This window comes from Amia ocellicauda, chromosome 4, assembly GCF_036373705.1.
Source record: "Amia ocellicauda isolate fAmiCal2 chromosome 4, fAmiCal2.hap1, whole genome shotgun sequence".
NCBI lineage: Eukaryota > Metazoa > Chordata > Actinopteri > Amiiformes > Amiidae > Amia > Amia ocellicauda.
In genome coordinates, this window is record NC_089853.1 from 44,632,521 (window position 1) to 44,658,325 (window position 25,805).

At 39.2% G+C, this 25,805-nt stretch overlaps 1 protein-coding gene across 5 annotated transcripts in view; it reads left to right on the forward strand.

The window, feature by feature from the left end:
• sulf2b (sulfatase 2b) overlaps positions 1-25,805 on the forward strand; it is a 112,755-nt gene that overhangs the window by 71,499 nt on the left and 15,451 nt on the right. For 4 of the 5 annotated variants that reach the window (XM_066702488.1, XM_066702489.1, XM_066702485.1 and 1 more), the window contains 4 exons: positions 10,560-10,794; positions 15,200-15,439; positions 19,637-19,788; positions 21,496-21,665. In XM_066702488.1, coding sequence (XP_066558585.1) covers positions 10,620-10,794; positions 15,200-15,439; positions 19,637-19,788; positions 21,496-21,665 — 737 coding nt within the window. In that variant the 5' untranslated portion in view covers positions 10,560-10,619. Of the gene's footprint in view, positions 1-4,507; positions 4,912-10,559; positions 10,795-15,199; positions 15,440-19,636; positions 19,789-21,495; positions 21,666-25,805 lie in introns of those variants that run through there. The other variant, XM_066702487.1, reaches the window with a different exon arrangement.

Genomic DNA, 25,805 nt, shown 5'->3' on the forward strand with positions numbered 1-25,805 from the left:
ATCAAATAATATGTAACTTGGTCCTTGTATAAGCACACGATGCACAGTGTTACTTTGTGTAGTTTATTTTTCGTATATGGTAGTCAAAACAAGCAATTTTTGTCTTAACTAACAGTTGAACTCTTCCACTTTCACTAGTAATTTTCCTGCATTCTAGTTTTTATTACAATTTTTAAATAGTTTTTGGTTTTCTTTTTGTGTCAAAACTCTGTTTAGGATACAGGAAGAGAAGATAACTTTTATTGGAGGTAGGGGACATAAAATGAGTAAATCGTTACAGTAGAACCTGGCTATCACCTGCAGTAAAAATTGTGTGTGGATTTCATATTTTTAATTAAATGAGAATTGTGAAATGCCCCATTGGTTTTGATGGGTTTAGACAGCAGAGAGAAACTGCTGCGGGCCATTGGAGCCATCAGGCCCCTGTCTAGCATGCTCTGCCAGTGCCCATCCCCATACCTGTCCCTCCCTGCCTCCCTCAGATCTCGTCCCCAGGTGGTCACATCGCCTGCATGTGGGAGGGGCTGTTTGTGTGGGAGGGGCTTCTCAGTCTCATCTTTGACTCCAATTGGATGGCTGTGATTCCAACACATTTTGCTTTATCTTTGCACATTTTTCTTCCAATCTGAGCTTTGAAGGCTATTACTCCAGATTTATTGTGAGTATTTACTGAATCCCGGTCACAGAACTGCTCCATATTTTATTCTTCTTATTAGCCCATTGTGTGTACTTATATAATGCTTTTTGACAGCCGAGTTATTTTCTCCACCTGTGATTTTTCTCTCTTTTATTTATATATATGTAGTTGTGAGGAAAAAAAAAGGATTACGCCGCAAAATGTGTCAGGTGTCGAGCTTCACACTCCAAAAAAACATGAAAGTAACTCAAGACTAAAAAGCACACTGCGACATTTCTCGCAAGTGTTGTTTGAGGAATGCTTAATTATCGGCTTAGAATATTACATTTTGCCCTGTCAAACCCTTTGCGTGATGGATTCTAATAGTGTACTGCCTCCTCGTGCTGATTCATGAGTCCTTATGGGTTTTGGATGTGACCGCCACAAAACATCAAATGCCAAGTTAATTCTGCTCTGTTATTATATATTGCTCTTTTATATTAGTTGCATGACAGTCATCCGTAAAATTAGACTATCCATAATTTGCTTACTTTGTTATTATGTTATGTGATTTAATAAGTATTAATCAAAACTACCAATGCAATGGGATGTTGTATATTAACTCATGTATATCATTTAAAAATTAACAATCTATTATCTGCTCTATCTGACATCATAGTTGTATTTATTTATTTGTTTGTTTGTTTTCCCTGTAGCTGTGAGAAATTCCAAGAGGGATTTCTTCCCGCAGAATAAAGGGGTCCCGCTGATTGATGTTGTCAGCTCTCAATTTAAGCTAATAAATGTTTTGTGAAGACGGCAAAGTGCAGCCCTCCTGCACAAATTTCTGTTTTTAAATGTAAAAAGCTCTTGATAGGCTTTCTTTGGAGAGTTACAAGAGCACACCATTATATTTTGGGGGATAAGTTGCTTTTGAAAAGTCCCAGGACTAGTGAAAAATTTAGCAGTGTTTGAGATTAATAATTAGTAAGGTAGACACGGCAGACCAGAGGTATTCAGAATCACGAAGTCTCAGTTTGGATAAGTGTGTTTTGTTGAATAATTAATTTCCAACACAACAACATAATAATAATAATAATAATAATAATAATAATAATAATAAGAAGAAGAAGAAGAAGAAGAAGAAGAAGAAGAAACTCTTTAGCTGAGTAACCACTTTTGTGTATTTTTACATATTACTCCTTAATCATGTGAAAGTGGTACATTGCAAATCTAATTCCATAAACACTTAAAGGTATAAGAATAAATTACTAATGGTGGTGTAAGGGGACAATATTAAGGAATTTTTAATATGCAGAATTATAATGGGAATAAATACATTGTCTTATAGTTTAAATTGAGTAATGTCTTAATCCTGCACAGAATATTTAGTAGATAAATTATTTAAGTAGTAAGTGGTTAGATTTTTTTATATAAAATAATAATAGTTCATGTATCACAGAAAGAAAACACCCACTCTATTTATTTTATACTGTAGCGTTTTCCACTCTTTGCTACGGGATGCACCATTGCACTTAAAACAAGAAATAATGAGAGAGAATCAGGGGTCCTGTAACAGATTTATTTCTGAACAGAGGGGAACCACACTTAATTTATTCCCAGTCTGTGCCTAGTCTCTCACGCGGGAACCCGGGCACCCCTATATAACTCTATGCCCCTTGTGAACAGCTTCCCCAATCACGGTACCACCCTTGTTCCCACGCGAGGGTTAACCTGTCTGAATAATTCCTCAGACTAAAACAGATCCCCAAAGCATCTGCACCCCCCCCCCCATACTGATAGACACACACATACGGCAGACCCAGATTGCTACAGTATAATTATTTCAGTTCGAACACATTATAGGATAAAGTAGCATCAACATTTTGTGTCTTGCTCAGTACATTTGCATTTGTCTGTTAAAATAGTAATTCTCAATGCTCTGTAACAGGGGTAAATGGGGTAAACTGGATGTTGTTGAGTAGATGGGGAACGATAAGAAGAAGAGGTAGACTGATAGCACAGTGCCACAGATATCTAGTTTGCCTTTTATCTGCCCTGGCTGCCGATGCTGGTAGGAAGGAACATCTTGACAGCACTGAGTACTTTCTGTGTGAGCCAATAGATGACTCACTCTGACCATCTCTGCTTTGACTAGCCTCTAGCCATGTACTACTTATATTGATACCCACAAGTGTTGTATGGAATCACTGGTGTTTGCCAATGAGAGGAAGAAAAGGACTCTAACAAGGCATGAGAAGCTTTCACTTTTAGCCCGGGCCGGAGCTGCAGATCCATCAGTTTGAATGATGTTAACCTTCGACATGAATGTAGGTGCCCATCCCCGCACGCTAAATAAAACTTGAGACGCCGGCTTTGTTCCATCCATAGGTGTTCGCTCCAAGGAAGAAAGGAAATGAGTTTCACTGCCAAGAAAAGATCATTTTAAATGGCACTTTATCAATCAAATAAATGGCTTTTCGACTACAGAATTCCATTGGACCACCGAAGGTTCATTAAATCCACATTCTTCAGTATAGATCCACAGCTGTGTCGGCAAGAAACCCATTCATCATTTAAACACTCAATTATACATGCATTAATCTCCGCACGCACGTCCATTTCGGCGCAGTAATAAAAATTTACATGTTAATCTCTTTCGCGAACGTTTCGGGAGATGATTCATCTGGGGTTATTGACTGGCGACTAAAGTCCAGCAATCTATTCCCCTTCCCATTCAGATAGAAGAGTGCCATTCTGCGCTTACAGACTTATCTTTTCATAGGATTCTGAACTCCCCGTGTGGGATTCTCGCTGGGTGGCAATTCGTAATGGCGTGCGATAAGGAGACTAAAAGGACTAAGTTAATTAAAAGGAAAGGCCAGTCAATGTGGAGGAGTTTTGTCCTAGGAAATAAGAACGAGGTTCTTTCAACTTGCGGTGTGTCCTTTCAGAAAGTCTGAACAGTGCACTTTTGGTTTGCCTGGTTTGTATGTAAAAGGTTTCCATGTTGTTGTTTTCTTAGTGTTTATTCAAAACCACCCATCACAGTTCTTATCCCTGATATGTGTCAGTATACTTAAATTCCTTTGTAAGCTGCCACATACGGTAAGGTATAAGGTACCATATATACAATTCCAAATGCTAATTCTCGGACTGATTTTCTTTTGCTTTCTTATCCGGTTGCCGGTCACAAAGAATCTGACATGCTGTTATTCATGTTTTCTTCTTTTGAGGGCGATGGTATCTTCAGATGTACAAAGAAAAAATAGCACAATACACTCTCAAATAAGTGAACCCTCAGTCAAGAAATGAATAACAATTCAGTTCGAGACATGGTGGGGATGACTTCTGCACAATATACAATTTGTATTACTTCTTTCTCAAGGTAAATTGCACGGGTATGAATGTAATCCTAAACCATTTGTGTCAGATTCTATAGTTGGCCAGCCACAAACTGCATTACAAATACAATATGGAAACTGACAATTAAAAATCCAGTTTTGTCCCTATAACTGATCTCAATATATATGAGGATATGCAGTTCATTAAGGGGACACAAAATGGCGGACGTCTCAACCTGCCATTGGATTTCTAAATAGTCTTCACGCCAAGTAACCGTAAAATATTTTCCCAAACTGGACACCCAGTTCACAGAGTTTGGATGATCTAACTGATTTGAACAGCTTCCCACCTCCAGCCTTCAGAGTTTGTAAAAGCATGAACTTGGCTTAAAAGATTACTACTATCACTCAAGGCATATATTTGGATTCTGGCATTTTTTCTTTTTTTTTTTCTTTCAGCATACATGATACTTACACGGCCTTCCTTTCACCCTTTCGCTCATTCTTTATTTCCCTCTGACTTGCCTTGCATGCTGAGCAGTGGGAGAGTGCAGGAGGGGGTTGGAGCAGGCAGACATTAGGCTGGTAAATTGAAAACAGCAGACCTCAAGGTTAGAGCACATCAATCCTCTGAGATTGGATGCTGGGGAAGTGAAGAGCAGAAATTAAAGCAGAAGACGCACAGCTGTTGAAGAGTGAGAGAGCCAGAGAGAGAGAGCGTGAGAGAGAGAAAGTGTGTGAGGGAGAGAAAGAGAGAGAGTGTGTGAGGGAGAGAGAGAGAGAGAGAGGAGAGAACAACCTACTGAGAGACTCTCTCACTGACTGCACGTTGCTGGTAGGATTACACTGACAGCAATGGTACCTTAGTTTCCCGGGTGTTGTTGTATTCCTCTGAAATGGACAGCCGGATGGCAATTCATCTTTGGGAGAGCTGTGCATCACCATAATGAGGTAGGCAGCAGACAGGAGCGGGAGGAAAGGTTTAGGTCAGGCTTATTGAAATCTTAATGTAGTGTTTGGTGAATGTTTGTCAGGTTAGAATATTGTTTAGGTGCATCTTAAAATGTAATATTTTCCAGTTATTCAGCAGATGTGTAGGGAATCTGTACTAGAGTCCACAAACTTTCTGTTTTGGAAACTGGGAATACACTGGTTTAGCTGTCCAGGTGTTTGTAGCTTTGCTCTGCTGGGCTCCACTGTATTGTATACGGGACAGGAAGCTACCCTGCCATGAAATCGCTTGAGTGATGTTGATATAACATGTATTTTTCAAGGGAATATGCGAGTCGGCATGTCGAGCTTTGACTGTAACACAGCGTCCCTTGCCACTGTAGGGGCTGAAGGGCGAGAGGAGAAAAGAGAAGATGTGTTTTTGTTCGTTTGTGTGCATGTTTTTGTTTTGAAAGCCGAGGCGCTGTGGCTAGTGTGGGTGATATTATATCTCAAAACTCCCGGATGGTTGTTTTTTATTGTATTACAACTGTTAAACTGCTGCAGAAAAACATTACAGTATAAAGGAAATAAAATGATGCATCTTATCGTATAAACTGAAGTCAGGTCTGTTGGAAAGTTTGTTTTGCCAGTGATATTTTTTTTCCCATCCATGGGAAAGAACATGTACACTTGTGCCAGGGGTTGACTTTATTTCCACACCACTGCGATAAGGCTGTTTCATGAGATCTATGTATGTAGGAGCCAGCTATGTATTTTTAATGTAACATATTATATATGGGTTTTTGTTTTTAACAGCTAAGTGGTACTGCTAGATTTAAATGTCTCCCAGATATTTTATGATTTTTGACTTGTGCGTTTGTATCCCATATTACATGTTTGTTTTACTTTTTCCAAATGCACAATTGCCTTTTTTGTTTTATAACATCATATTATTATTATTATTATTATTATTATTATTATTATTATTATTATTATTATCATCATCATTCACAGATTTGCTTAAATTAATGCTGTCCAAATATATGTAAGATTTATTTATTATTTAAATCATTGTAATCTGGATAAAATTGCTTTATGGGAAATCTCACAGGCTCGTCTAGGAAACTAATGAAATGAAAGCTACATTTTAAAAATCAGCACTAACCAGGGGTAAGAAATGATCTGTGACAGTAAATATTTACAGTGTTATTACATACTCACATTAAGTGCTTAATGTCTGCCTTCTGCATGCACTGCAAGCAAAGCACTTTTCATTTTATTAAGAATGTAAATTACTGTTTTGTGTTTCTCTTCACAGAAACCAGCGTTCAGAGAGTTGTTTTTCATTTTGAGGAAGAAAATAACTGTCATTCTAGTTAGGATTTTAATTTGTTTTTTTGGGGGGACATATAAAACAAAAGAGTAGATTCACAATACCAGCAGCTTTCACATCATGAGACTTTGGACTTTACAACAGATGGGGTAATTGCTGAATTATACAATAACAAATATCAGTCTGAATCATTTTCAGACATATGCACTTCGTTTTGTGTCGTGATGCAAGGTATGGGAAAGCCTGGAAAGTGAAATTGTATAATAATAAATGTCTGTGTTATTTTGGAATGAGCTGCTGGTGGGGGGTGTATTAATTGGCTGCTTCAGATTAAATAAATGTAAAACACTCGTATTAGTGGCATTTAGCATTTAATAAGACCATAACCAGCTGACTGTGTCGTGCAGGCTCATTCGGCTGTGTTTTGTTTTTCTCCCTCATCTTTTGTAAATGTACACAGCGGGGTCTCTTGTTACTCACCAGTAGCTTTATGTAGATTATGCAGAAATATACAAAAAAACGGAAGGATTTTGTCTGCTTAGAGCCCTGTTGTGTAAAAATAACTGTTAAATAAATGGCACCCCTGTTTTGCAATTTAAATTAATTATTTGACAAAGGTTGGAGAAGGGTGGGATTTTATTTGCTCTGACTTTAACCCATAGGAGAAAGAAAAGCTGTTGGACTCTTATTAAATCATGGCTGGCATTTAGACTGCTATGAGATGAATCCCTGTTATAGATTTTCATATGACATTTATAAACTATATAAATTATTCATGGGGATCAGTATTTTTCTGTTTAATGGGTTGTACAATTTTAATTCTATGCACAGATGTAGATAAATATAGAGATAAATATTTGGGGGAATTTATAAATTGGAAATTGTACAATGCAATTTTAAAAGTAGTAAATGTACCATGAGATCTCGGCTGGGCAGGTCTTAACAAAAGCACGATTGTTGGTCAATTCAATTCCTTCCTCAGTTTTTGCAGAATTTCAGTATATTGGGGACATTGAAACGTTACGAGTTTGAAGTTCATTTGACTGCATTGTAAATATATGAATTTCCTGGAGTGCTTATCTACATGCTTTGCTTTTCTCAGCACTGTCTCACAGTTGAGCACATGCCACTCACACAGTAGGCATCGAAGTTCTGCGAAAATCTTGCAAACTGCAGTGACACGTAACAGATCGGTACAAACTTTGATTGCAGAACTTCAGTGGGAGAGAGATGAACAGAATTTAAGTGGAGAGACATTTTTTTATTTCATAACTGTAGTTAAAGGTGCAAATAACAATTTGGGTGACATCTTATTTTGACGTAGTTTGCCGCGATGGGTTTGACAAAGCACTGTCAACAGGCTCCACTTCTTTTGGTATGACTTGAAAGTGATGATTGAGCATTAGAAGAAGGAGTGAGACAGCCTGCATCACAGCAGCAGAAACCAGCTTTAATTTTACTGTCATGAGTGCCCTGTAGTGAATCGTTCAAACATCTACATTCATGCTCCGCTCACAGAACTGACATAGCCTATTAATTACAGCATTATTTCCAGCCCAATTCAACGTGCACTGAAACCTATTGCTGGTTTCGCTTCTGGGGCATAAATCCCAGAGACAAACATACTACAGAGTGAATGTGAAATTGTGAAATGTATATAAACCTTTGATTCTGTGTTAAAATAATGTTTAGGTGCTCTCCTCCAATTTAAATATAAATGGAAGTTTCAGAAAGCCCAGCAAAAGTTCTCCCAGGAGTAACGGATGTTATGATCAGGTTATGATCAATGAAGCATGATGAAGCCAAGGCACAGAGATTGAACTGGGATTCTTTGATGTGTGACTATAAAGACTGCAAAACTTCAATGGCCTTATCTCTCCCTTACATCAGCAAGGCATGACTAAGAAAACGACTATATGCGATTCAACTTAGTCTCGATTTTCTGGGCTGGAAATAGATTTGCAAATGTTGTCAATCAGTTGTATCTATCAAATCAGTTCTGTATTGCTGTTGTTAAATAAATGTTGACCTTGTAAATTAAGCCTGTTAAAGTGAACATTGAAAGCCTAGCCTTTGGCCAACATGTATACAATTAAGATGGACTGAATCCTGTCAAGTAATGTTGAGAATAGCGGCTTAACTGTGAGGGAGAGAGAGAACAATCTGACCTCCAGTACCTTGTTGAAATTCATACTTAGTATAAGCAGATTTAGCCGGGCTCTTGTTAGTATGTATGCTGTGTCCTCAGCTGCAGGAATTAATCAGATTTTTATGCATGCTGTACTAAGTGTCAATTAAATTAAAGCCTTTAACACTCTCCTCCGTCTGATTACACTGTGCACATATTGAGTATGATGAGTTTTGCCGATTCAGTCCAATAATTAGGGCCATTGCATGAGTTGCTGTGATAAAACCCAACTGTGAGGGCACAATGGCCATAGTTCAGATCCAAACCTATAATGCTTTGGATTGTGATCTTCAGTGAGCATTATACATCATTTACCCATTCCTTCTAAAAGAAACAAAAGGAGGACACTTCTCCTGAGTATACAAGATGAAAATCTAAACTTTTTTTTTTTCTTTCTTTCTCTTCATACTGCTGTTCACCTTGAAGTCCATCCTATTAATCCTGAATGCTGTGTCTAAGGTGGGCTCTAAAGGACACAGACCACTCAATTTATAATAAGTAAATAAGAAACAACAAGGACAAGTGAAAATAACACTTGCTGAGCATGACTGGAGTATGAGATAAGTTCATGTTTCTCCACAGTTCCACTAACTGGTGTTTTATGATTATGTTCTGTAATCGAGTTTTTTTATTGTTTATGAACTCTTAACTTTGCAGTGGCTTCCTCAGCTATGACAATGCTTAAATGTAGACAGGCAATTTCCAAAGCTTTCATTACCCACCCACTCCCCACCCCCTTTCTCATAATTATTATATTTTCTCTCCATATCCCTTGCCTCTCCTTAATTCTTGTTCATTATGGTGAAATACAGCGATCGTCTCCCATTAGCACCTCACTAGTTACCCATATGTTTATTGTCAGATGATGATTAGATGCCGGAGTGAAAAGGATCCTGTGCTAATGCATTATTAATGGATAATAAATGATTGGTATGCATTAAATGGCTCATTTTTATGGAACCTTTTCTTTGAAATCGTCGCTGTAGGGCTGCATCTGTCACAACTACGCCTGGATGGTAAGAGTGCCCGAGAGCTGGTCTCACTTTTAAAGCAACATTTTAAGTTAAATAACAGCTCACTCCTGTGCTGAATATTAAGTCCAATTAATTATTTCTTCTTCTCCTTCTCCTCCTCCTCAACCAATAGTGTAGTCTCTTGCAATGACTCTTACATAAAGGGTAAGACAAAAGTGATAATACTATTTAGTTATCCTATGTATTGTAATATTACTACTACTGCCTTCACTACCTTTACAATAACTACTACTAATAATAATAAAAATAATAATAATAATCAATACATTATAATAACGTATCTGTTAATATGAATGACTGAAAACCAACTTTGAACATCCTAAGCTGACACACTGGTCAGAGGGAGTACTTACTGCAGTATGAGTGTAAAACAGATACACTCTGTGTAACTGTGTAAACTGCAATGGTGTCGGGCCTTGAGGTCAGGGAATCATTCTTTAAGGATAAGAAAGTTCTTCTCTAGAAAAAGTGAGATGCTTCATTGATGTGAAAAGCCTAAGAGAGTTCATTAACACCGGGATAAGACATGTAAATCGCAAATGGGTGCGTTTCCCAACCGCCTGAATGCAAATTTGCGATCCATGTTAATTCTGCAACGTGTTGCCGGGAAACCGCAAGATTGCAGGGCGGTGAGGCAGCTGCTTTCTGGCTCAGGTGTTTTCCCGTCTGCCTCCAGGTGTTATCCTGCAGTCACGCTGTACTCCCCGTAGATTAGCTTCAGAATTTAAGCACTGCTGAACCCTGCATAGATAGCATGCCAATAAAAATGTAAAACGATGGGACTGGGGTGGGGATCAATGCATTCAAATTGCGTTTATATTCTGGAAAGTTATTTTATATGCTCATGATAAGGGATCGAAAATGGGTGAGAGAAATGGAATTAATTTGCAGGTTGATATTAGATGACAGTACCTGAGCAGTATCAATTCTTCTAGTTTATAACCACTTGTAGTCATCACTTATGTTTTTTTGTGTGTGTGTTTTTATAGCATCCAGTTCATCAAAAGCAAAATGGTGTTGTAAAATGTACTGCTTGTTTTCACACAGCCTAAGAAACAAAACATGGCTGTGTTTATGTGCTAAAAGAGACTTGTTTCTTGCTGTATTTCAGGATATCTGAGAGCAGTGAAGAAGGAGCCCTGCAGCGAAAGTGAACACTCATCTCAGTGAGATGGCAGCGTGGGGGCTGTGGGCCGGGCTGCTGGTCCTGCTGGCATCCCTGTCTCTGGTTGATGGCTCCGTCTTCCTGTCCAACCAGCGCCTGAAGGGACGTTTCCAGAGAGACCGCCGAAACATCCGCCCTAACATCATCCTCATCCTCACCGATGATCAGGACATTGAGCTGGGTGAGTCTCCACCGATGGTGGCAGTACAGTACAGTATGGTACTAAAGTAGGATATTTTTTAAATACCATTTTGAACCCTTTTCATATCGGGCCTACTTAGAGGTTTGTGGAGGTATGGTAGTGATATACAGTAGTGATATACAACTCCGAAGACAGACTAATCATGTGTTTGGTGCTCAAAGCATTCGTTCTATTTCATGTCAGATTCCAAGTTTCAACTAATCCCGGTTGACTGTAGGTCACAGAAGTAGAATATCTGCTTATTTGCCAAGCTTGCTGCAGACCCAGCACAATGAGAACATGTCATCAGCATGGTACACAGAGGACACCTGTGGAATGAGCAGTTTACTCCCAGAATTGCTCCAAACAGTATGTAAGCGCTGTAAGGATTGCATTGCCGCTAATGGGCATCTCACACACACAGATTTTTGAAAGGCAATGCAATAGAGAAGAATGTCTCTACTGTGATTCACTGTCCAAGTAACCTAATGTTAATTTGAAGCAATTACGGCCATGTGTTATTAAAGCCTGCGCGTGGGCCTTAAAAAAGGAATCACTTTAAACCGAATGAATTTCAGAATATAGCTGCAGCATCTCAAGTTTCAAATGAAAGACCAACCACATTAGGTCTGAGCATCAGAGGGTCTTTCATCTCTCACTCAGAGCGGTACTGGAGGCTGTGCCGCAGCACTCACAACATACTAGGTCTGACTCTTTTATCGTCAAGTTGCACTGTGTTGTAGATTCATTTAGACTAGGACTGAAAGACTAGATTATTGATGCCTTACTGCTCTTGCAATGCAAAACATAATTAAAAACGTCAATTGCCAAATTTGCTGATGAGTTTCATGTTAATATATGTACTTTGTACCACAGTAATTTGTGCTGTGAGAATATTGTCAATGGACACAAAATACCTATTAAAGTGACAATGGATTTGATTTCAACTATCCTCCTTTTCTCAGCTTTTTTCTATTTTTGGACATATTCAATAAAGTATGGAATTTCGGTACAATATTTTTTTCCTGTTTGGATTTTGAGAAACATTTTGTACCATTGGTCTCAACACAGACTCCCGCTGTTTGTATACTCAGGAGAAGTGTCCTCCTTTTATTTCTTTTGGAAAGTTTCTGCAAGTCCAACAGTCTCACCCTAAAAAGGAATGTTGCATAAAAATGACAGCTGTCTGTCTGTGACCGTAGCACTACGAACTACTGAGTGTGACACGGGTCCTGGTAGTGCTGTCTTTGAAATGTTAAATAAAATAACAACTGAATTTATATCTGGTCTGAAAAAAGGCCTCTGTTAAGCAAAATACTTATTGACTATGTTGGTGCCATTTAGAAAGATGAAGTTAACCCCGCAGTGTAACACAGATCAGCCCCAACGGTAATGATATTCAAACCTTGTAGGAGACGGAGGAGCTGCATGACTGTAGGGCTGCAAAAACAGTGGGCAGTGGAAAATAGAGATGTAATAAACACACGATGAAAGAGCTGTGCAGGAACATTGCTTTTGTAAGGTGAACTTGAAATTGTAATTGTAATGTGTTTAGTTTGCCAGAGATCTCAATTTAAATTTAAATTTAAAATGTAAAGATTGAATTCCTTTCACAAGAGACGGGTCAAGGTAGAGTCTCACATCTGTCAAAGTTAAAGACAGAGCAGGCCTATGTATTTCTTGAAGTCCTTGCTGTTTTAATGCATCTGCTTATATGCAAGAAATATGAGAAATCCCATGTGATGGGGCAATAGTTTTATTAAGGAGAAACTCATTGGAAATATAGAACATTTACACCTTCAGTAATGTACACAAATTCTGCATCTGTTGAAAAATACCATATAGAACATAAAGAGATGTACAAAGAATTGATGATTTTATAATTCACCTAAACAAAGAAAAAATAATAAAATAAATTAAACATGGATGTAAACATACATATACCCATGTCATAGCATATTTTAAATCACATCATTTATTAATAGTTGCAGAATGTCTTGGGAACTTCCTTAATGTTGGTTTTAGAAGAATTACAAGTAAGATTACTTTTTTTTTTATCTGCTGAAAACTGATTTCAGGTCCAAGGTAGTTGGTACACGAATGACATCATGCCCAACAGTCAATTGGAGTGGAAAAACAAACTTTCAAAGCCATAGAACTATTAAGTAACAATTGAGATAGCCTTGGCTTGTGTTCAGTTCATTACCAGACGCATCCTAGTCTGGCACAGAATTTGGACAGCTTTTAATCTCTTGTTTCTGATGTAGCTGTAAAATATTCATGCTTCGCACGCTGGATCGCTCAGCATCCTAACCTCCTAAATTTATCCCCACAAACAATATGTTTGCCAAGATTTGTCTTGTATGAGTTATTTGAGGAAAAAAGATTACCTTTGCCACCGAAAATATTCTTTATTCCCTAATATTAAACCTTCGTATTATCTATAAATATCTGAATTCCTCAACTCTGATTGTACTGAAGTGTTGCACTATTATCATACTTGACAGATGGAGTTTGTCCTTCAACAGTCACCAGTGAACAAACCCTTGAAGGCTATGCATTTTTAGACAAGCATCTGTTTCCTTTAACCACTAGGCAGGGGAAGGGCGTCATAGAAATTATTTCAAATTGGCAGCACATTTTAGACCGATTTTTTTTTCCCGTAAGATATCTGTGTATGTGTGTGTTTGTTTCTGAACTGGACAGACTTTTAATAAGAAATCTCATTCTGATCCCCATTTTCAAAGCAATACCATAGTTTTGTAAACAAAGTATTATAATATTGTAAAGGGAACCCATTCCAATCACAGAGAACTAGGGCAAATGTATGAATATAAACTTATTTTTGCCATGCACATCAAAATTACACGTAGACTTAAACTGATTCGTTCTCATTGTGAACAAACCTAAAGTTTATAGTTCTCAGTCCTGTTTCCCATTTGATATGCAATATTGGCTAGTTATATACTGGAATACAGTCATATTCACTTACACACACTCAAGACAATTTTATGAGTAATTTGCATTACATTAAATATCTGTATAAAATGTAAAATATAAAGTGGTGTTTAAGGCAGTTAGTTTTGAATTGCTCTTTGAGGACTCTTGATTTCAGAAGAACTACATATATCAGACACCTTTTCTCAGCATGACTTGACAATTAGCATACTGTGTGAAATACAATTTACATTAAATTGAACATGCCTTGTTTACACCCACATGAGCATCTGAGATGGAATTTTAAATGCACGCAAAAAAAAAAAAAAATCCTATTTACTTGTTCGAGGCCTGAGAGCTCTGTGAACATCTATTCTGAACGCAGACTCGCTCGCAACCTTTGTCTCGCTTTCAGTGCACATACTGCAGAATATGGGAAAAGGTCAAGTGCAGCGCTGTATCTGCAACAGCCAACTCCACATTGCCTTTCCCACTCTTGTTATTAAGTTTGTCATTTTATGTGAAACCAGATGGGATGGCATTTTGAACCACACAATCCCCAGCAGGCTGTGGGCGTACACTCAGCTGAAATGAAAGAACCTTTTCCTGCAATGGGAAACAAAACACTGTATTATTCAGGCTAACCCGGGTTAAAAAAATAAATGAAACCAACAAAAAAGCAAAAACAAACCCTGATTGAGATGTTTCACGAGACAAGCACAGATTTTGTTTGATTGTTTTTGATGTCACAAAATCAGACCACAGCCATTTTTCAACACATGATTCATATAATCATTTGTTGTACCACAACACATTTTTCCAAATGAGAACTGAAAATGCCATGCCCAGAAAAAGAATTGCTCATTCGTATCACGTTGACTTGTTGCTGGTGCACACATCTTGTTTTCAAGTGATTGGAGAGCCACCATGCTCTACTAAATGAATTAATTAATTTGTGCATCAGACCAGTTCATTTTATTTTTCAGCTGCCTTTCTAGAAGATTTAAAGCTGGTATGCAGCACTGCAACACTGGACTGAATTGATAGGCAACATTTTAAAAAACATTATTTATTATTTTTATATAGACCTGAAATTGAAATAATCCAACTCCCGATCCTGTTAGGAATGCTGAAACCCCAGATGAGTTTAATAATCAATCTCCTGCATTGTGTTTTGCATACAACTGCTTCTGTAAATTTGATTGTTGCATTTTAATTTGGCTCTGGAGTGTGTTGGCATGAACCCCCCTTTATTTTCTTTGCTCGTGGTAATAGTTGTGGTCAGCACTTCAAACCAGAATATCCAAAGACAAGAAAGATTACAAATGGGGAGCCCATTCTGCACATTTGAGTTGCTGTAGCTAATTAAACCCTGACAATTCTTGAAGGAGCTATTGGTGTTTTTTTTCAACCGTTAACCTCAGCGTCTCTCTTTCTCTCACTCTCTTTCCCCTTTGTCTGTTTGCAGGCTCCATGCAGGCCATGAACAAGACACGGCGCATCATGGAGCAGGGTGGAACCCACTTCTCCAACGCCTTCGTCACCACACCCATGTGCTGTCCCTCGCGCTCATCCATGCTAACGGGGAAGTACGTCCACAACCACAACACCTACACCAACAACGAGAACTGCTCCTCCCCTTCCTGGCAGGCGCAGCACGAGCCGCGCACCTTCGCCGTGTACCTCAACAACACTGGCTACCGCACAGGTACTCCCGGGCCGCCGCAGCCTCTCTTTCAGATACAGTCAGCAGCTGTTCATGTTCAATAAGAGAGAACCAGAGGAAAGAATGGGCGGTGAGCATCGGAAGGTTTTCTCAGCTGGAGCACAGATTGTGGAATCTGTGTCCGGCCCTGTTCTCCAGTGAACTACTTCAGCAAACTGGCATGTGCACTTTAATGCTATTGCGTGCTATTGCTGGTTCTGCTGGGGTTTTAGAGTGAGTTTTGTGTCATAAAAGATACATAATAGAATAAGGTGTTGTGGTTCTTCCACTTCTGGGAGGCCTGAGACAAATTACTGACTTTCATTGCTGGTGGTTCCGGGGTTAAGGAGATCTGGAATAGCAGATCAGTGTTTTTCTTTGTATAATCCCTGTTTATTCCTGTAGTTTTTAAAACAGTTGCCCATAAACACCAATTACATTTTTGAGCCGTTCCCAAAGGGCAAGCTGACATTTTGTATTTGCTTGTTTAACTCTCTGCAGTTATTGAAATCCAGTTTCAATCTTAATCCCCTACATTTTTTGTTGTTGCTGTTTCTCATTAAATGTGCAGTAGAATATTCCACATTTTGGTTGCTTTTTAGACTGATGAGAGGGAAAATATATAAGAAGCCTCCTCAACTCTTTTGTTCATCTTCCAAAAGAAACCAATTCACTGACACAGAGAGGTTTCCCTTTCAAGCCAACATTCTGTATCGTAATTAAATTAAAAACCTAATATTATATTGATACATGATTTCAGTGAATTTGTGTGTACTCCTTGTTCTTGCATTCTTCTTTCTTCTTTTTCATATTTTTGATCTAGTGATACCTCTAGCAATAACACTTTCTCAGTTAGATCTCTTGCCCTTCAGAAACAGCAGATGGTTATATTGTGTGACAAGTAAATGTCATGTGAGGGTGTGAACATGACATGATTGTTTTTCATGTTCGTATGAATCAAATCCCCTCAAGTCAATTAAATAAAACAAAAACTCTTATTTCTTCAGACTATATATGAGATCCTTGTTTCTAAATTAATTTCACTGAAACATCAAAACACAAGAAAGGATTTCAAATATGCCAGTAAAGGAAAGGTTTATTGTAGTGAATCGTCACAAACCATTCTACCTCTTGTGCTGCATCTGTTTCTAGAACTCATCAACCCAGGAACAAAATTTGCAATCTATTTCGAATAATTTTCATTAAGCTAAATTTTGAATTGTATTATAGTCATTTATACACTCACCTAAAGGATTATTAGGAACACCTGTTCAATTTCTCATTAATGCAATTATCTAACCAACCAATCACATGGCAGTTGCTTCAATGCATTTAGGGGTGTGGTCCTGGTCAAGACAATCTCCTGAACTCCAAACTGAATGTCTGAATGGGAAAGAAAGGTGATTTAAGCCATTTTGAGCGTGGCATGGTTGTTGGTGCCAGACGGGCCGGTCTGAGTATTTCACAATCTGCTCAGTTACTGGGATTTTCACGCACAACTATTTCTAGGGTTTACAAAGAATGGTGTGAAAAGGGAAAAACATCCAGTATGCGGCAGTCCTGTGGGCGAAAATGCCTTGTTGATGCTAGAGGTCAGAGGAGAATGGGCCGACTGATTCAAGCTGATAGAAGAGCAACTTTGACTGAAATAACCACTCGTTACAACCGAGGTATGCAGCAAAGCATTTGTGAAGCCACAACACGTACAACCTTGAGGCGGATGGGCTACAACAGCAGAAGACCCCACCGGGTACCACTCATCTCCACTACAGATAGGAAAAAGAGGCTACAATTTGCACAAGCTCACCAAAATTGGACAGTTGAAGACTGGAAAAATGTTGCCTGGTCTGATGAGTCTCGATTTCTGTTGAGACATTCAGATGGTAGAGTCAGAATTTGGCGTAAACAGAATGAGAACATGGATCCATCATGCCTTGTTACCACTGTGCAGGCTGGTGGTGGTGGTGTAATGGTGTGGGGGATGTTTTCTTGGCACACTTTAGGCCCCTTAGTGCCAATTGGGCATCGTTTAAAAGCCACGGCCTACCTGAGCATTGTTTCTGACCATGTCCATCCCTTTATGACCACCATGTACCCATCCTCTGATGGCTACTTCCAGCAGGATAATGCACCATGTCACAAAGGTCGAATCATTTCAAATTGGTTTCTTGAACATGACAATGAGTTCACTGTACTAAACTGGCCCCCACAGTCACCAGATCTCAACCCAATAGAGCATCTTTGGGATGTGGTGGAACAGGAGCTTCGTGCCCTGGATGTGCATCCCACAAATCTCCATCAACTGCAAGATGCTATCCTATCAATATGGACCAACATTTCTAAAGAATGCTTTCAGCACCTTGTTGAATCAATGCCACATAGAATTAAGGCAGTTCTGAAGGCGAAAGGGGGTCAAACACAGTATTAGTATGGTGTTCCTAATAATCCTTTAGGTGAGTGTATGTATATATCAAAGCATAAAAGCCGCATGAAGCTAACTGCATGGTACAGTTGCAAATACAAGAACTCGAATATAAAAGAAAATGAATGGAAATTAACATAATCAATTCAATTTGATTAATTTGATTAATTATCCCAGTTTATATATATTTATAATCACAGACATACATCTGCCCATAAAATGTCTCTCTTCACACACACAATTCCCATTTTCTATTCCCGAAAGGATTGAAACAAATGATAAGAAACTTATTTATTTCCCAGATATTCCACCGGATGTCAATAAAAACAGAAAGGGTGAAAGCTATTGATTTTAAGAAAGCCTTCGACCGCTCGCAGAGTCCATTAATTTTCTCATTTATCTGTGAATTCCAGTTTCTAAACACAGGTTGAGAAGCAGTATCTCGCCGAGCCTGCCTCGTGACCAGGAGCAAAATTAATTATTGTATGTTGATCTTTCTATAGAAAACAATTCTGGTTGTTCTCCTTTATCAAAAGTACAGAAACTACAGTGTGGGCTTCTGTTTTATGAGCTATGGATTTAGACTCTTGTAAATGGTATATTATTAGGTGGTCTCCTGTAGGTTTTAATTACATTAATAATAGAAATTCCTCAGCATTTCTAATTACTAAAAGAAGATTGTGGTTACAAATTCTCAACTGCAATATCTAATAAATAATGCAGTTTGTTTGTAATGGGAAAGTGCTTAAAGGACATTTGCTCTAGATACATCTTGCAGAACTTCACACTTTGTAAAGCTCCTAGAATTGTGAACAACATCAAAAGAGTTGGATTTCTTGTAACTGTAAAGAGCTGTAATTTAGTGTTTTGAAATGTTACAGCAAAAAGCGTGTTCACCTTCGCTTTTGTAAGAGCTGTGCCAGCTCTAAATCATAATCCCAAGCCATTAGACCACACTTCCTCCATTTAAGTAATATACAGAGGGAAATAGAGAAGACAGTCATTTGAAACCAATTTAGTGTGCCCTAAAGACTGACCCCTATCTCTGCTGCGATTTGCATGGACACATCTGACATTTCGTACGTTGTGAAACGCACACAACAGAAGTCATTTTTCTGAGCAAATCTTTGCTTCTGTTTCAGAGATTTAAGCACCGTCTCAAGCTTTTGACAGATCTCCATTCAATAAAAAAAAAAACTCTGTCTCCAAAGTCACGCCCCGTCATTGCTGTGTTACTGTAAAACAATAAACATGATGACAAGGCTTTGTCAAACAAGCCCCGCTGTATATCCCAGCATGGATGGGCTAAGATACCGCTGTTAAGATTCAAATAATAACAAAAAAGTGATTGTTTTATGCTACATTCACACAGTCCTCCTGAGATTGACATGACAAGCTGGCAGGGTTGCTTGAGTTTTTGTTCAGTGATCAAAACAACGGATAACATGTAACATAATTTCCTTCAGTTTATAAAGGCATTGAAGCACAAGATTCCTCTCAGGTGCTGCTTTCTAAGAGCAATTGAAGAGCCTTCTGATTTTCAAGGGTTTGTTCCCGGCAAAACCATCGATTCCTAAGTGAAATAATTAACTACTGTTTTAATATCAGAAAACTAATTATATGAGAGTTGCTGGGGCAAAATGGCTGCCATATGTCATGCAATTTAGTCTCTCTGTGCTGAATCATGCTTTGAGCATTTGGGGGTCACAAACTGTTACAGTAATGCGATGTCTGTGTCATAAATGACAGTATATATGATGTGTCTCTCTTTTATTTAGGTTTCTTTGGCAAGTACCTCAATGAATACAACGGGACATACATCCCCCCTGGCTGGAAGGAATGGGTGGGCTTGGTGAAAAACTCCAGGTTTTACAACTACACTCTGTGCCGAAATGGCATCAGAGAGAAACATGGGTTCCAGTACCCCAAGGTTGGTTTGTAAAATCAATTGATTGTCAAAATCAGTCAACCCAATGCAGGTTAATTTGCTTTCGACTTGTTATAGTGAATAAATCATATGTTGGCTACAGGGTTTTACATTTGACTTGTAATTCAAATGATAAAGTACACATCAAAATATTTGTAGTTGTAATTTTCATACTCCATGCATATGCTTTGATTAGAGATATGGCTTTATATTATTACAGTATTTTCTATTTCTATTTTCTACGCTATTACTATGGTATTATATGTTTAATTTAGAGGGAGCTTAGCTCAAGCTGAATGAATCACCAGTTGTGTTAAAATGAGACTAGGGCTTTGGGGTCTAAAATTTATTATGAGGGGACATTATTCTTATTCAACAGAAAAAATAAAACAGAAAATCTCACTGGAAGCTTAACTGCACTCACACTGAACCAGGCCTCTCCAAGTCCTAGATTTCAAATTTAGAAAACTTCGGAAGTACAATAGGCATAATCCCAGTATTTTCTTAATTGTGCTTAATTGTGGCAGCACATCTTTTATACCTTCACTAGCCAGCAGTGCTTTAGTTACAAATCTTTACAACACATCTCATCTTGGCCTTTAAAAATAAAGAAATCGTGACTTGAATTTTGGCATTAGCTTTGGCAAATTCACTCACAGCTGCTGATATTAGGACAGGACTGCTTCGTTAAAATAGCACCTTGATCTGTTCAGTTCAAACTCCGTTATGGGTATTGACTCGGGCTCTTGTTACTGCAGGTCGGACAGACAGCGACACCACAACCTAGCAAATATTTCCGGACACAAGTGTCCTTGAGGATTTTTTTTGTTTGTTTTGTTTAGTTTTTCCAGCTTTCTTTTTTTTTTCTTGCTTGAAGTGATATGTGCTTCTCCTTGTTTCAGAGCCCAGAGTTTTATTTTCTATCTGTGCCAAAATCTTAGCAACACCTGGCATTAATTTTATTCCTGTGCTTTTTTGGCCAAATGTTGCAAGACCTAGGCAGTGGAAGAAATTCCTCTAGTGAAAAGAGGGGTTTCCAAAGCAAAATATTGCTTGTAAATGTTTCCAACCTGGTCACGGAAAGATTGATTTCCCTCCCTTACTGGAATTATTAATGGGAAGATCTGTGTCATTTCTTAGAAGCCTTGTACTTTCGCAGTTGCAAGCATTTGATTTCCAGATGCTGTGGTGTATCTGATAATCCTACCAGTTGAATGCGAAGAGAGGGTTTAATCAATAACTGTCAAGTCAGCTCTTATACCTGTCCAGACAATCTAAGACACTGATGAAGACAATACACAAACATGAATCAAATCAGGAAAGATGCTTGTTTATCTGATTTCTTAGCAGTAGCTGTGCTTTTAATCATTATTTGTTATTTATTTGTTGTTGGAGTGAAGTTATTGAGGACAGATTATTAACCATTTTTCAAATCCTTTTTTTGTCCCACCAAAATGCTTTAAAATGACAACAATATAAGCAGACATCTGTGTCTACGCTTAACAGATATTTAAAGGAAATCCAGCTCATCTTAGAATAAACATAAGACTAGAATCCACACATCTGTTTTTTTTTCTTTGTTTTTTTTTTAAACCAACAGAATAATAGAGCTGCATGACTTTTGAATTGCTTTTCTGTGGGAATGATTGTCACAGTAAGTGGTGTGAGGGGAAAAATATTCATTGTTACTTTTCCTCTTTTCCTATTCAGGACTACCTGACCGACCTCATCACAAACAACAGCATCAACTACTTTCGCACATCCAAGAAGCTGTACCCTCACCGACCTGTGATGATGGTCCTGAGTCACGCTGCCCCCCATGGGCCGGAGGACTCGGCTCCCCAGTATTCGGAGGCCTTCCCCAACGCCTCCCAGCACATGTGAGTCCGAACACCGCCAGCTGCCGACACAAGCACTCTGGACTTGTACAAACTCCACCTTTGCAGAAAACCATAACCGTGAGCCCTTTGAAAGAAAGAAGAACATCTTGTTCTTGCACAAGGCTAGGTAGATTAGATGTGGATTGATGGGCATCTCCTTTGTTGTTATATCCATCCTTGACTTTCTGAAGCTCAACCAGTTCCAGTCCAGAGTCTGTACATTCCCTTCAAGGCCCTCCGCCAAGGCCTTCATCAAGTGGTGCACAGGGCGTGACAGGCATTTGGGAAAGGGCTGAGTCTTGCCTGTTTTCCCATGTTGTCTTTGGACATCCTCCATCCTGCTTTTAAGTTTTAATAATAAAAACCAAACAACAACTAAAAGAAATTCCCATCCCATGCCTTTAGGGTAGCTATTGGACATTTTAATTGTTATTATTTACTTCGGTAAAGGGCTGCTACAGTTTTCAAAGCGATTTTCATATTCAGACAGCAGTGTGAGGGTTACATTCTAGGGGAAGAGCGGTAATGAGGAGGAAAAGAGCACATTCTGCTCTGGTTCAGCAAACAAGCATGATACCTCATGGAATGGGTGTAAATTGCACAGATAATGGTGATATGTTTGCCCCAGCACATCCGATTTCTAACCTGAGTGCTTTTATGAGAAAAGAAAACATGACATCTCTTTACAAAATGTTTCAGGGCCTAATGTGTCTACTCCTCAGTCACTCTCGTTCATTTTTGGACCATACAGCAGTGCTGCATTGTGGGTTACAGCCACAACATTGTTACAGGTGAGCGCTAATCTGCCGAATGGGGGATGTGCAAATGTATTTTACAAATGCATTGCACTAAGACCCAGATTCCCACAGCTGCAGACAGATTTCCTCTGTTCCCCAGCAGCAGCAGCCCCGAGTCCGGGCTCTAACACTGTGTTAATGTGTGTCTCGCAGCCTCTCCCTCTGCCTGCCTCAGTTCATGTGCCATTTGGCAGACGAAGGGGTACGGCAGAAATTTCATTCGCAGTGTCAGCTGACTTTTAACTGCTGCCTGCTCCTAATTGCTCACCAGCTGGGATAAGTCTCGAAAGCCTCCAGGCAAAACCCTTTAACCAGACAGGGCCATTCCAAGCCATGTGGACATCTCTCCACGCTAATCCCGCCATGGTCCGGGTGAGAGGGATGCAGTTGGTTGCTGAGTAACGGCATTTGACCCGGTGCGGAACAATGTACCCCTCTCAGTGCAGCTTAAAAGGCCAGGGTCATCATAAGGGTTAATTAAAGAGACGGTTGTAGGCATGCACCGCATTGGAACTGAATTTTATAGGTATTCGAGGAACCCACACTGTTCCAAAGAGAAACTGTGTTAGATTTTTAGTTATACCTTTGTCATGTATTGGTCGACCTGGGTATATATTGTAACAATGAGAAATGTTCAGCCACCACCTTAAACAAATGCTCCTTGATATTCATGATATTAAACTCTCTCAAGATGAGCTGTCAAAGCGGATCTGCTGCAGTGTTACAATAATAGCTCCTCCTGACAACTGGAGGCCTTTTACCCCATAACCCACACTGTGCCCCCGGCTGCCTTTGGAGATTAACCCCCCCACTTTGCCGCACGGGTCCATTACACAATCTTTCTCGGTTTTCCACGTCCTCGCTTCTGCATAATCAGGGCAATAGAAAGTGAAACCAGGGACACTCGTCACATACATGAGCAGCGCGGGAGGGACAGCCCGAGAGCACGGGCAACCCATGCTCCTATCTCTGAGCTTTTTATTTTTATCCAGTTGCCCTTAATGAAGAAAATAGTCATTCCCCATCTGTGTGAGAGACGGCCCGCAAAAGGTCACGTCAGCATCGGCGAACCTTTTATTACAAGCGCCGCATTTTTAGGGCAGCTTCCAAGAAAATAATGTCGTTTTACCATAATGTTAAGCGATATGTGTGAATACCATTTTCAGAGCTCGTGCTGTGGGTGCTAAGACCAGCGTCCTGTAAGTCAGTGCTTCATAAACAGTAGTATAAAACTGTACGGCGTTCTTAAATAACAGAGGAAGCAAACATTAGCTACTGGCATCTATTTGCACCAATGGGCTCTCACTGTCACCTTATGATATTGACTTCTTTATTGACCCACTGTTTCATTGAAAATTAAACTTGAAAAATGTTTACCCCCCCCCCCCCAAAAAGACCAAAAGAGTCTGGGCTGGTTGCCTTCGGTTGATTTTCAGTGAACGATTTCTTAGAAATACTACAAAGAATAATTGTTTCTTTTTGGAAAAGCCATCATTGATTTTGATTGCTTTAGTAATGCCGAGTTCCTGGGGAAACTTGAAAATGAAGCGCTCAGACAAGCTGAGTTTTTTTTTTTTTTTTTTTCTTCCATAAATGTAAAAGACATTAACATTAACACTCCAGTGATGAAGGAAATCCATCATTGGTTTCTGTCACTCTCCATTTACCTCCTTTTCCTGTCTGTCTGCCCTTCTCACCCCTACTTACCTCCCTGCTCTCTCCTCTCCCAACCCCCCCACCTGCCGCAAACTGCCGGTCTGATTCTTAAAAAAAAAAGAAAGAAAGAAAAAAAAAAAAGATGATTGTACAGGTCAGGAGCAATCACAGGTTTCAGCAGCAATCAGTTTTTTTCCATTTACTAAAGATGGCTTACCCTGTCCTTCGCAGCTGGAAGCGAGGGGAAGAATCTGTTTAGTTTGAGAGGATTATGCATTGAGTAATAAAGAGAAGGCAGCGGGGAAGAAGCAAGATTTAACTGCTGGAGGCTTGGGCTGTGCCAAGAAATCTCTGTTGCGTACTAATACCTACCAGGGGTAGAGTTTGAAGCATGTTAAATCAGTCTTAAAGCAGTGAAAATCAGCGATAAATGAATTTCACTGATCCTTAATCGCCATTTGGATCTATTAAAATGGTCTAGCTGTAGGAGCCTCTAGTGGCTGCCATGAGTTATTACAGTTGAAAGACCTGGCTGGGCTTGTTTTGTACTTGTTTCGTCTCCAGAGAAGCGGTGCCAGCTGTAGTGATCTGATTTCATCTCTTCAGAACCTCTGGGAAATGTTGTATCACAGCCTTCAAAGGTCATATCAGGGCTTTTTGTTGTTTTTCATTGTTAAAAATATATATATTAAACGTCCATCCTGTCGTTGGGATTATGCTGGCTAATACTGTAGCTTTCAAAGAAAGAGCTTCAGAAAATGACTACTGAACATGAATACAGGGCATTATAAAGGCACATTATGTGTTTGTTGGGACCCAGGGTAATCCGCAATATCTGGTGTCTAAGTAGTTGCTTGAAATACAGATGTAGGCTGATATGCTCTGCTCTGTTTCCATCCCCTGTTTTCGGCATGATCCCAGCTTAACAGAATTCAGTGTTTGCAATAAGGCTGAAGCTGTAAAGAAGCCAATGGTTTGTTTCTTTAAAATATTTGCCTCCCGTAATGCTGAGAGTTCAGGTCCAGCCCCTTTGACTGTTTTCTCCTGCCACTACTAGTTACAGGTGACTTGAGGGATCATTTGGAGAAACTGGGAATACAGAAGTGGATAAATGGGTTGAGAACTAATAAACATCACAGGCCACAGTCATTTGTCATCTTCACACAGCTCATTTATCCGACAGGGCTGGTTAATCTTTCTGCAGTATACTCATAAAACACACAGGGCATACAGTGCCATGTATCAAATACAAACACACGTGTATATAATTGTCCTTGTTTTACATACAAAGAAAACATGTCCAGAATGTGAAGTAATGAAAAGGCAAGAGTTGTTTGTCTCTATAATTGTATATATTTGCCATCCTGCTGTTTTAAGAGGCCCCTTCTCATGATGCAGCAAAGTCCTATTGCATTTATATTCATTTCGCACTCAGAGCTGCCCTTTCTACACAAGCCTGGATGTCTTTCAATGGTTGGCAGCATCCAGAGATTGATAGCACATAATGCATGACAGGTTTGAATCTCATTGCAGACCGCACTGTATCATGAAAAACATATTAAAGTAAATGTGTTTAAAACTGGCTTTGAATGTCATTAGGCACACAGAGCCTCCAACCAAAGGCCAATGGTGCAGCAGTATGGCCCACAAATATTTATATAACATAACCGTTATTGTGTATTTGTGG